We start from the raw sequence: 12374 nt of genomic DNA, 5'->3' as shown, positions 1-12374 counted from the left end.
TTCTCACTCTTGATTTGTTGACTTGACATTGTTCAAGCGATGTCATTAGAAGGAACTGGCACAGAGCCTAATGTCAGTTTGATAGCTCTGTATAATAGTCGCTGCCACTTCAACGGAGGCCCGCCAGTCATGTTTAACATGGGACGAGCAACGTGGACAGCCATTCATTTGCTTGTCAAGGGAATTGAAAATCTCATCAGGGGTTTGGTGAAAGATTGATTGACACATACCCGCCCAACACAGTGTTCCTGGAGGAGGTGTAGAGGCACTGAGCGGAAGTTTAACTAAGAAATCGTCCAGCCGAATGACAGATTTATAGGGGATCAAAGGTCAAGTTTATTTGTGGTCTTGTTATGTAGCCACCATTAAAAATATCCTATTTTCTGTTTCAACATTATACGCTTTTCTTTGAGTTTGTTGTATGAAGCATGTCAAATGTGAAATTCCTAAAATATGTGGGGTTTTTTTTGGTATCCAGAGAGGTCTAGCAATGGATGTATTGCTTATCTAAAAGCTCTGTACTTAAAGCCTGTTTACATAGCTTGAAATCCTTACTGAATTGAACATCTTTTCATGACAGATTACGGTCTTTGCAAGGCACACATGCAGTTTGTTCCTCTTTCATCAGATCCCCTAAAGATACACTGCCGCTCAACAACCAGGTATAGATAGGTACTACAACTACCTGACCAAATTTGAATTTTATCTTAACATCCTTCTACAACAAGAATCAACTGCAAGTGGGACACAATAAAACATCCATGAACTCATCTCTCAAGGAGAAGTGTCACTTAGCAGTACAAGTACAGCTAAGATACAATCGTTGTGACTCACATGAGATCATTATAGTGTCTGACGTCGTCTTAAACTCTTTCCATCACCCAACTAGTTTGACCCATTGTGTTCAACAAGTCTACTGAGTCATAATGTTTTGGACCGTGCATGAAATCCTTTATGGTTTGACTCTTCATCTTAAAAATTTGAAGAGAAGCATATTCTCTAACATTTTAAATAAACTCCAGAATTAGATGGAAAAAGTAGTTCAATAATCTAACTTTTTAATATTTTAACTCTGAAAGACTTGTTAGACAACTAAGCATTAGTTGAGAAGTAAAAAAAAATATCTGGGAGAGATCAACGCAACTCCGTTTCAGTTTGACGCTGTCCTCTGGTTTGAAATTTGTACTGCAGAATAACAATTTGACGTAACAAATATTGATACTTTGGGGACAACCTCAAATGACATTCATCCAATTCAATGAAAACTTTAAACAAACAAGTTGTTTGTTCTTTCAACATTGAACACATACAAGAATACATTTAGTTTAAATAGTATTACACAAACACTCATATCATTAACATGAGCTTGTACGACCCCTATACGAATTGCTATTCTACACTAAAAGGCAACATAAATCAAAAAGGCTTTTAACAAGTTCATGAAGTAATTTAACACACTGCAAACTATGGCAGTATAATCTTAGAAGTACAGGCATTGAATGTGGTGGCTGCACGTATCACGTCACATACATGCCAAGAATATTTTTTAGGACACAGATGCCTTGAGGAAAAAGGTGCACTACTATAGGAGAAATACATTAATGAGCAAATCCCATTTGTCAAGGTCTATTTCTATTTGGAATGATTCACAAGATCATGAGGTGCAGAATATCACATTTTAAGACCGAATTGTTGGATGTTGTTGATTTCATTTAATAGTCAAACATACATTTATTTTAAAAAGCCCAATTTTACCACCACTGGCTGTGCCTAGTTGCTGCTTTACAAATACTTGTTATACTCCAATGACCGTAAAATTCATTTCTAGCAGTGTGTCATATGTATAAATGCATCAGTCCAAAGTCATGACATTAACCAAAGAAATGTGTGGTGCTTAATTAGCCCTCAACAATTAGAAGGGCAGTTGATAATACATTGCGTTAAGAATCTTGATTTTTTTCTTTCAGCTGTTCAATACAAATCACATATTTTCAAGACTAGATTTAAACTTTTTAACGTCCCCCGGTGAATTCTGGGCATAACTTTTATTTTTAAGTGTGTGTGTGAATTTTTTTTTATAAGAAAAAAACAATAATTTATGAACATTAAAGGGCATATAAAAGGGGAATAAAAAATAAAGAAGCTGCAGCAATTTGATTTATGTTTTGTTCAATGCAGCAACTGACTTATTGAGCTAGGATTAAAAAAAAAGGCTTGAGGATTCTGTTCAGATCTCCATACACCTAAATATGTAAAACCATATCCTGCAATTTGTTAAGGACAAAGTTTGACCAAGGCACACATACATCTCCATTCATTCTAATAATGGTACTAAATACTTTACACGTTCATACTTCATATACATGGGTCCAATTATATCCACACCAGCGGAATGTCATTTATTTAATTATGAAAACCTCGTCCATAACGACTGTCATAATCATTAATGAAGAATCATTTCGACTAGTAGATGATTCTAATCTAATTACAGCAAAAGTTTTAATTCATGCTATTCTCTAAAGTTTCTTTCATCACATCTACATACTTGTCCTCTGAATCAATTAACTTAATCTCCTCTTGCCTTTGTCAACGACTGCCAGACTATAAACTGCAAAAGGCATTGACAAGGCTGACATTTTTTAATTCCTGCAAGACGAACAAGCTAAGCAAGTCGACAGTAAGGACGGAGAAGCTGATGTGATCAGAAAAGTAGAAGGAGAGAGACAGAGCCTCACATGGACGCTGGTCACAAGAGGATACCCGCTGAAAGATTACTGGAGAAAAACGGATACAAAAGATGGTGTTTCGCAGCAGCAGGACAGTTTTGTTCAGTGATTGGAAAGACATGTCAAGGCAGAGTTTGAGAAATAACAGTGAATTCTAGTCAATTCCACAGCTTTTTAATTGGAGGCAGCGGGGTCAGGAAAGAGGAAGAAAACAGAGAGCAAAGGAAATCCAGATTAGAATCAGAGGCGTGAACGGTGAGTGACATTCAAATGAGTGAGTCGATATTTGTCTGCCTGTCTGGTTCAACATGTCCTGACCTGGCCGCTGCCAGAAAAAAAAAAATGGAGAAAAGCAAAAGAGGTTAAAAAAATGAGAGCGCAGGAAGACATTTCCTACGCTTGGTTTAACCTGAAGTTTCCATGATAATAATTTCTCCCCCCTTCCCCCCTCACCCCTTTACCCCTCACTGCTTTGGCTGGGAGGGCCCCAGCTGTTAGGTCTGTATAAATAGCGTGAGGCTTCAGCTTGGACCCCCAGGGAGAGTGGGGCTCATTGGAGAGAAGGCGGCGGAACAAATCAGGCCGGCAAAAGTGCACAACATACACATTTTAACAAACATATGGGACCATTGCTAGGAATGAAAGTGAGGGACATGTGACTGAAGTTGTCCACACGTGGCAGAAGTCACTGTTGGGCTGAAATGTAGCTAGAGGATGAGCAGCATCTGAAGAGAGATAACTCGTCCTCCATTTCTAAAGTGCCGATGCTGCACAGACTTTAGTAAGGTGAGCAAAATCCTTAATGCGACAAAGCTCATGGGTTCTCATTTCGCCACATAGAGCTGCAGATCATGCTCTTAAAATGGGAGAAATGTGATGATTATTCCACCTTTTAACACTCACAATTTGTTGACATAAATGAAGATGCTAATCCTGCTCTTTCTGCTGGGTTATAGAATAAATTGTGTCTGTGAATTTGAGGATAAAACATCTTAAAATGACAATTAAAGTAATTGGTAAAATGGTGAGAGACAAAAGACTTTGTATTCACTTTGTACCATTGATTCACTCTCAACTTGAGTTGCAGAAAGTTCTCTATTGTTATGGTTCTTGTAATTCATTCAGTCAAACTTACGGTAACTTCAGTCACAGAGAAACGATTGAAAAGGATCCAAACTGATAAGTATGTCAGCAATTCAGCGGGATGTTCATCAACTATTCCAACTATGTGCTGGAGTATTACTCTGCACCAGGGAGCCATCTGGTGGGAACCAATGTCACAACATGCACAATGAGGAGGAGAGATGGAGGACAACATAGTGCAAGTGTCAAAGAGCAGGATGATGATGATGATGGTAAGGAGTACAACCAAGGACAGGGAAGTCTTCTTGATATTATGCAAATGATCAGCAAAAATGTAAGAAATTAAATATAAAACAATGTTTAAATAACTAAATGGATTTATATAAATGCCAGGAAAACCAAAACCAAGGCAATTAAATAGCCTAACTTCTATTTTATGCAGTGTCTTTTGGTTTGTACAATGATTAGTAGTGTATTTTATGTAGACATACTTGGTAATTTGGCAACTAGTTAAACATTGTTTACATTATTGATGAATACTTCCTTATTGGAGTTCAGGGGGTGCTGGATGGCTGCAAAATCATGAAAAATGTAACAGTTTGAGTGACAAAATTGAATAGTTATAATTATCAGGGGAGAAGACGATAATTGTTATCACCCCAATTTTAACGGATGAACTGTGATGACTATGTTAGCATATAAACCATTTGTGGTGGACAATAAAATGTAATGCGCAAAGGGTCAAATAGCATAAGTAGCATAAATAAGAAACAAAGCAATAAATAACTTGGGGGCGGTGTGGGTCAAAGTAGGCGAAGGCTGACCAGCCCTGAGAAAAGCAGACCCCCCCTTGTCCCAGGCTCATAGCTGCCATTCAACACTCCCATCCACACATAGAGCCAGGGAGCAGGTTGGGTTCAAGCGCAACAAATTACCTAAATATGGTTCTGAAAAGGCTTTAGAAAAGAGTTCATTGAAAATTATGATAATACCAAAAGAAATTGGTGATTGAGATTTAAGAGCCGTGTTGTAGGTGCACAATGTCAGGGCCCAGTCCGCAATTTCCCCAACTTCAGCGAGGAGTATTGTTCTATTTTCCAGCTTCATTTGTCTTGAAGCAGGAGGGAGGGGGAGCCATTAACCAGTAAATGCAAGGGAGAATTAAAAAATAAAGGAAATAAAAGAAAAAATTCAGCCTCAGTGGGTTTTCCCAAATAAGGTCCAAAACAAAAAGCGCTTCCTTTTTTTCCTTCTTACTGTGTGTACATGGCAGTTGGTGGGTTACCTTTTAAAGGCTGCCCAGCAGTGGACGTGTTTGGCATGTCTGCCACTTGTCCTTCAATTGTACAACAACTAATGAGTGGCCTGTACGACAGCTGGTTACTTTTCTGCTACTTCCCATTCATGTGGGTAGTGAAAGGGTCAGAGCAGAATCTGCCACAAATATATTTCTCTTTAACTTTCCCCAAAAATATACTTTGACTTGCACTCCATCCTTCCATCTTCCTACACATGTGTTACACTTTCAACCCAGAGGCAGTCAACGTGCACTGAGCAGTGCTGTGAACTCAGTGTGTGTCTTACATAAGTTTAAGAGAACGAACCGAAATTTAAGAATGATGAAGCCTACTACGAATGCTAAGACACGCCAACATTTAGATGGTTACTCACCAATATCCGATATGCAGAAAATAGCCTGTAGAATTTGAAATAATTTGACAGAAGAAGAGGGATCATTTAGTCCTAAAAGCACAGCTGTAAGACTAAGAAAGAGGATAAGGATTCCAAAAGAAGTTCATTTGCTGGATTAAAAAAAAAACATTGGATGAAGGAATATTTATTTATATAGCACTTTTCATCCCGATTGGCAGTCAAGTGGAATAGATGGGCCATGTTCACAGACATTGAGAGATAAATAAAAAGACGCCCTGTTATGGTTCTGACCAACAGTTCTCAATGGCCATAACGCCTGCAACACTGTTGCCTTAAGAAAATGACTTTACACAAGTCATCCAATCACCATGCGATGACATTTTAGGACATTATATTCAGTGTTATTATGTCTAGTCTCTGTGGATTTTGAGCAGTGTAGAGAGAGACTGATTTTAAGCTAGGTGCTGGCACCCAAGCAGTGACACCCAGTAAAAAATGTAAAAAGTCTCACACAGTATTCAATTCAGGATTTTATTCATGTGGATCTCCTGAGCTATCAGAACTTAGCAGACCCTCCAGTCTACTCCTCCTCCCTCTGCACCCTTAAACTCGCTCCAAACTGGAAACATTTTAAAGAAAAACGTGTCCAAAGAAGTCATTTGGGAGTAAAAACAAAGAGACAGCTTTCTGCCCTATAAAGGTTTGTGCCAGGGCACCATCTGCTCATCCGCCCAGTGGAAGTGGCGGCTTCCAGGCCAGTCCAAGACAACGCAGGAAGATTGAGGATATGAGGCCAGCATTGAACTCTGGGAAGGAGCTGGGGTATAAAGTTTTGGAAATAAAGAAACCTGACAGAAGGCTACCAGCCAAGAAGAGGAGGAAGCAAGCGCCTTTTTCATAGTATAAGATTTACAGTGATGGGTTCATCCACCAGCCATCTGGGAGGCCAAATGTAAATCCTTAAAACACTCCCGGAAAACCAGACCTGTATTAAAGCACATAAATAAAGGTTCAAATAGATGATAATTAACTTTCTTGCCGCTTGAGGGTGTTAATGGCATGAGCTCTGCAAGAAATGTTCTTGTGTAACACCAAACATGTTTACCTTCAGATTGGGCCCCTGATAGACCCTTGTCCCATCAGGCCTCAAGGACGGTCTAAAGATCAACTTAGTTTAACTGGTGACATCATTAAGACGAGCTCGAACAGCAGAAATAACTTGGGAATCTCTAATTGGAAGAAAAATCTGTGTATTTTACAAAAGTGAAAATATATGTTGTGAGGAAATAACTTGGGGCCCTACAAGGGAACCTCGTGGAACACCTCATAAGTATTGAGCCATGGAGAGAAGTATGGAGAAGTTTCAAATGGTGAAATACTGGAGACGGATGTGTTTTACCCACTGACAGCTGATCCTTAAGAAGAAAGCAAACCCTTGGCGCAATGATAAGTAAACGAGCCAAACTATAGTTTGATCTTAAAGGAATCACACACAAAGGCTTCATTTCCATTTTCAATGCAAATACTTAATTAAAAGGAATGATTTAAAAAGAAAGTCCATGTCTTCACTGTGGATGAATGTCATGCTTTGGTGAGAATAAGGAAAGTTAATCTACTGTATGGTGTCAGTTCAAAAGAAGTTTGAATGTCAGGAGAGTTTGTGTTTATCCCTCTCTCAAGATGTGTGGCAGAGTGAATCAGGAAAAGAGAGGGAGAAAAGGAGAAGTGACCTGACTGCCAATGATGCCAAGTCTCTATTTAAAGCACCAGCAAAAACCGCACACTGACAAACGTATCAAAGCCCATTAGTACAAGAAACTTTTTTTTTAAACTAATAAGTGGATTATTATATAGTTTTGGAATATTTAAAAAAAAGTTTTGAACAACTTTTTGATGATGAGTTGTGCAGATCTGGGAAAACAAGCAAAGTTAAATCAGAAACCTAGCTAGGAAAAAACTACATACAAAAACCACAAAAAGTTCATTCAAGGTCTGGGGGAACTTTCAAGATGACTGTCCTTAAAATACACATTTACAGTGTCACCTTAGGGTCTAGGAGAATGAAAACATTTTAACTAGGACAACAAAATAACAGTTTGCGCTCTGAGTGACCATGTGGTGCAGCAAGATTAAACAACTTAAGTGGAGGGCGACTCATGTGGTCATCCGACAGCTGCAGACGAACATCAAAAACAGACTGGGGGTGAATCTTAGGCCAATTGCACATAGACAGCCATCTTCCTCACGTCGCTTCACTATGAACTTGGGTTTGAAAAAATGTATCCAGTAAACTAGACTACAAGTATTACAATTTTATACGCGTTATATATATATATTAGCTAAGAAAATTTGAATGATCTAAAAAAATATAAGGTAAGGTAAGGTAAGGTAAAGCTTTATTGATACTAAATAGTTTTTTTCCAATAACCAATACATACAGCAATTTTTTATAAAAAATAAAAATTAAAGCAAAATTAAATAAGAACAAGAACATAAAGAGAAAGAACAAGATGACACAATCTAAGTCTAAAGATAAAGAAAAAGAACATAGATCAAAGAAAAACAACAAAGACAAAGGATACAAAGACTAACATAGAACAGAACATCCAGATACTCTCACTCCACTCCTGCCCCAGAACTCAGAATTGTACAATTTAATAGCCCGAGGAAAGAATGAGTCCTTGAGTCTATTTGTTTTGCACCTGGGAAGGAGCATTCGTGCACACAATTATTATGATTGGTAAGAAGTGTGAAACATTAAGCAGTTATAGATGATAAAAGTCAGAGGACCAGATGTGTCCAAGAGGCTACAAGCCTACCTGAGTAAAGCTAGATACAACTAACATCTTAAATCATAAATGAAACAACAGAAAAACGCTTGTATAGGTTTGTGGGATCTGATAGATCCGCCTGTAAATAATGCAAGATCTAATAGAAAAATGCAACCCAAGGATAGAGAAGATGAAAGAGTGTTGCTCTTGAAGAAAATCAAATGCAACCATTTTTTGTTACAAACCGAGAACAAAAACACACATATACAGGTGTCTACTTTGTTGAGCTTGGAAAATGCTGTGTGTGTCACAAGTGAACTCACCAGGATCCCAGCAACTTGTTTAACCTCCATCCTTCTCGACTCTGATGGCAAAGATCCGCTGCCTCTGTGCGGCCGTCTCTGCTGTGATGCCCCTCTGCTCTCCTCGTGTTCACTCGACCGCCGTCCCCTCCTTCTATCCGTCCTCTGCCTCTCGTATTGGGGAGTGTAGCTGGAGTGGTGTCGCGGCTTTTGTGTTGGTTCGGCTTAAATCCGGAAAGTTTTTTTTTTTCCACCTAATCTGTGAAAGGGTCATGTGACATGAGGTAGGGGTAATAGAAGAGAAAAAAGGAGAAAGAAGTTAGGTTGGATAGTAGAAGGTGGAGTTTGGGGTGGGGGGGTCGATGGTTGCCTCTTTCCTCTGTCGCCATCAAAACAAGTTTGTGCTCGGGTGATAAAAACTTAATCCTGACATTTCAAACAAAACCCACTGGAAATAAAGACAGGCAGAGAAAGAATCTGAAAAACTGGTAAGAGATTTGCATTTTTGTCACAAAGCAGCTGCAGTAACAAAGTGCCCTTTTGTGTAAAGAGATTAACTGTTAGGGCAACGATTACACTGAATGTTGAGGGCTAAAGTGGAAACATATACCGGTACTTGGGAAGTAGCATGCTTGGTATGTTGGATGTGAAAACCATAAAATATGTGCCGTCATATTCTTATCTGTAAATGTTTTTTAAAAGAAGAAACATCAATCTCTTGCTTGTCTTTATCGCCAAATAATGCTTCGATTGTTTTCCGTGGACAATAGTGACTGATGGTGCCTCTCAGCATCATGCAGTAAAGATGAGTTCATAAGCCACCAGAGGGTTGTAGGTTTAATCATCAAAATCAATTTCCTCCGTTTTATAAGTAAGTAAGTAATTTTTTTTGGATTGTGCTTTTGACCAGGGTCACAAAGCGCTTAAACAATCAAAACAATATTCAATAAAGTATATACTTAAAAGATCAAGATAAAATTGATAACACAACAGGAGTTCCAGAAAATCAAGGAAAAGCCTGAACAAATAAAAACGTCTTAAGATGTTTCTTAAAGGAGCAAGTTACTTTCAGCTACCCTTGCTTTAGATATCCATCCATCCATCCATCCTTCCAACTCTCTATCATGAAGCTAATGTAATTTTAAGTTTAACGTAATTTTACGCTTAAAACAATTAAAATATGTTTTGCTTTTCCCTCTTTTTAATGTCACAAGGTGGAATTTAATGGAAATTGTCAAAGTTCACAGATCCTAGACAAATTTATTGTGTCTAGTAGAATCGTCAAAAATGTTGAATGACTTCTAAACTGGTGCCAAAAAAGGTTAAACCCTGCAACACGATATATTATTTCTGCACAGAATAATATTACTCGTGTCCACACTGCTTTATTTATTAGGTTCAATCGAAATGCTTTTGCAGATCTATACTTCAGTTCCAAATAATCAAAATAATAATAAAAAAGAGTTTTATGTGCTGAAATGTTGTGCCAAATTTCAGGATTAAAAGCATACATTTTGTCTTTTTTCATCTTTGTACAAGGAAAATGCAAGAGTGAAGATCGTAATCATTCAAAGCCATTGCATGGCCTGGAAACTTTTTGAGCAGCTTCGAAGGCCAGTATTTCAAAGCATGACTACACATGTGTCACAAATCTGTGTGTATATGCAAATGAAATAGACACACGTTATTTTATTCAACATAGCAATATTACTCAATACAATAGAATGTGATTTTGTAAAGATAGAATAAAAGTTGGATTTTTAAATGGTCCTAAATTTAGCCATCAACTAATGTCTGCCGCTTGTTATTGACGGCTCGATGGGGTACATCCCAGCTACAATGAGTGCATAAGATGAGCGTGGACACCCTCAAAAAGGTAAACTATGAAAGTTGGTGTTTATCTGGAATAGCTTGAGGGAATGGTCTCAATTGACATCTAGATCAAATAGTTAATGAATCGTCACTCTCTGTGTTGTACAACGTGCTGAAGCAAAAGTTCTCAATGAACAGCTCAGATTTCTGCGACTCTCTGGTTCTACAAAGATTTTATTTATGCTCATTAAAACATTTTAAGCACTATTAGGTTTGAAAACGCAATTTACGTATCCAATCCATCCTTGGATCGGTGCCAAATAATGAGTTTGTTAAACAGGCAAAATGTGGCACTTAAACTTTAAACTACCACACACTGTTCAAAAGTCTTTCAAAAGAAGAAAAGCAAATTCTAAAACATAAATAATAAATTGTTACCTAAAGGTTTAAAGCTAAATACTTTTGCTTTTATCTTCGAGCAGTCTACCTTACCGTTTTATAAATCAAATAAATACTTCCGTACAATAGAGTTTCTAAAAATGATACAAAAAAACGTGCACACTCACTCATCCACTCAGCAGAGCCTACATGAAAACAGTTTTTTCTCATTGTCCAGGTTTGAAGGATGGTGAAGATAACAGAAGTCAGAAAGTTACTGCACTGAACAGCAAAGTCTGTGAACAAGTCATAGTAGCCCTGGTTGCATCCCACTGGGCAGATCTACTAGTGTATGTTCACACAGAAGAAGGAAAGGGCCATTGGTTGATGCCAGTAGGAGTGGCAGGAGGACACTCCAAATCTGTCCTGCGGCCCAACAGCCTGTTAGGAGATATCAGTTAGTTGGCAACTGATATCTAAAAACAATTCAAAACAGAGTCGAAGTGGGGCAAAACTAAAAGTGTATGAATTGAAAAATCAATAAAAGTTTTTTTTTTTTTACAGGGTACATAATTCCAACCTGCAATTTAGGGGCTTAAGAGTGCTAACCCTTGGCAGTAATGTGTCCTCCTTCCCCAGTGACTCTGATCGTTTACACCAGAGTAACTTATTTTATTATTATTTTCAGCAGGGATAAACACATACCTAACAGACACCCAAACATACAAACAGATACCCCATGTATAATTGACAATTTACAGTCTATGAGCCTTAAAAAATTAATTTCCAAACCATTTAAGCTTCAACGTTACAGGACCACTGTGTTACATATATATCTTTAAAAGATGATAGCCATGAAATATATACCTCTTTGTACTGAACATCTTGAAGGGAGTGACTTTCTGAAAAATACTCTCTTATCAGCATGGATGCAGGAGCTGATTTAACTAATGATGGGCAGCTATTCATAATGAAGATAAACCACCCTAATTGTTCATTTTGAGAAGGAGTAGGGAGTGAACCGGTCCAAAAGTCACCGGTTCCTATTATCCAACAGTTTAAGTCAACCACATTTGAGGTTATCACTTCTGACCTTAAGCACATTGAACCTCTCCATGGATGTATTTGCTTAGAACTGGTAGGAGGAGGAAAGGTGAATGCTCATGTTAAACATTAACTGCCAGAAAGCGGGTGTGTTACCATAGATATTTCAGAATAGGTCACAGCCATGTTAAAAAACTTAACCTGGAATCAACCTTAAATACTTTAATAAATACAGCAATCTGAAAATCTTCCCATCGACAGTGAATCGCTGTGTTTACTTTGCGACAGCAACCATTAATAATGTTGGTTGAATGATGATAATTGTGTTAGTAGTGATGTGTTGTGACGTGGGCAGGGATTATTTGTTTAACCATAATGAACCACTTGAATTGAAGTTGAGGCTCCGGTTATCTTGCTTGAGAAATGAAAAAGCAGAACACCGACTTCTTATCAGTCTAAACAGAAGAGAGACCTTGGCCTGGTAACAGCTGCAAAGGAATGGTACGTCACACCACAAACGTTGAGTCGGAGGTCTGCGATAAAAACAGACTTTTTAAACAAATGTTTCATTTCCATGTTCTCCCTGGCCCAGAAGTGATTAGGTA

At 38.1% G+C, this 12374-nt stretch overlaps 1 protein-coding gene across 4 annotated transcripts in view; it reads right to left on the bottom strand.

Moving 5' to 3' along the window:
- The window catches only part of slc6a9 (solute carrier family 6 member 9), a 54139-nt gene that overhangs the window by 34370 nt on the left and 7395 nt on the right, over nucleotides 1–12374 (bottom strand). Inside the window, exons 1-2 of one of the 4 annotated variants that reach the window (XM_087812020.1) lie at nucleotides 10914–11033; nucleotides 8557–8794 (exon numbers count right to left, since the gene is read on the bottom strand). In XM_087812020.1, the coding sequence (XP_087668146.1) occupies nucleotides 8557–8586 (30 nt within the window). In that variant the 5' untranslated portion in view covers nucleotides 8587–8794; nucleotides 10914–11033. Of the gene's footprint in view, nucleotides 1–8556; nucleotides 8795–10913; nucleotides 11034–12374 lie in introns of those variants that run through there. The other 3 variants (XM_087812022.1, XM_087812021.1, XM_087812024.1) reach the window with 3 other exon arrangements.

Source organism: Callionymus lyra, chromosome 16, assembly GCF_982586985.1.
Source record: "Callionymus lyra chromosome 16, fCalLyr1.hap1.1, whole genome shotgun sequence".
NCBI lineage: Eukaryota > Metazoa > Chordata > Actinopteri > Syngnathiformes > Callionymidae > Callionymus > Callionymus lyra.
This window is presented reverse-complemented; position numbering and strand designations above follow the sequence as displayed.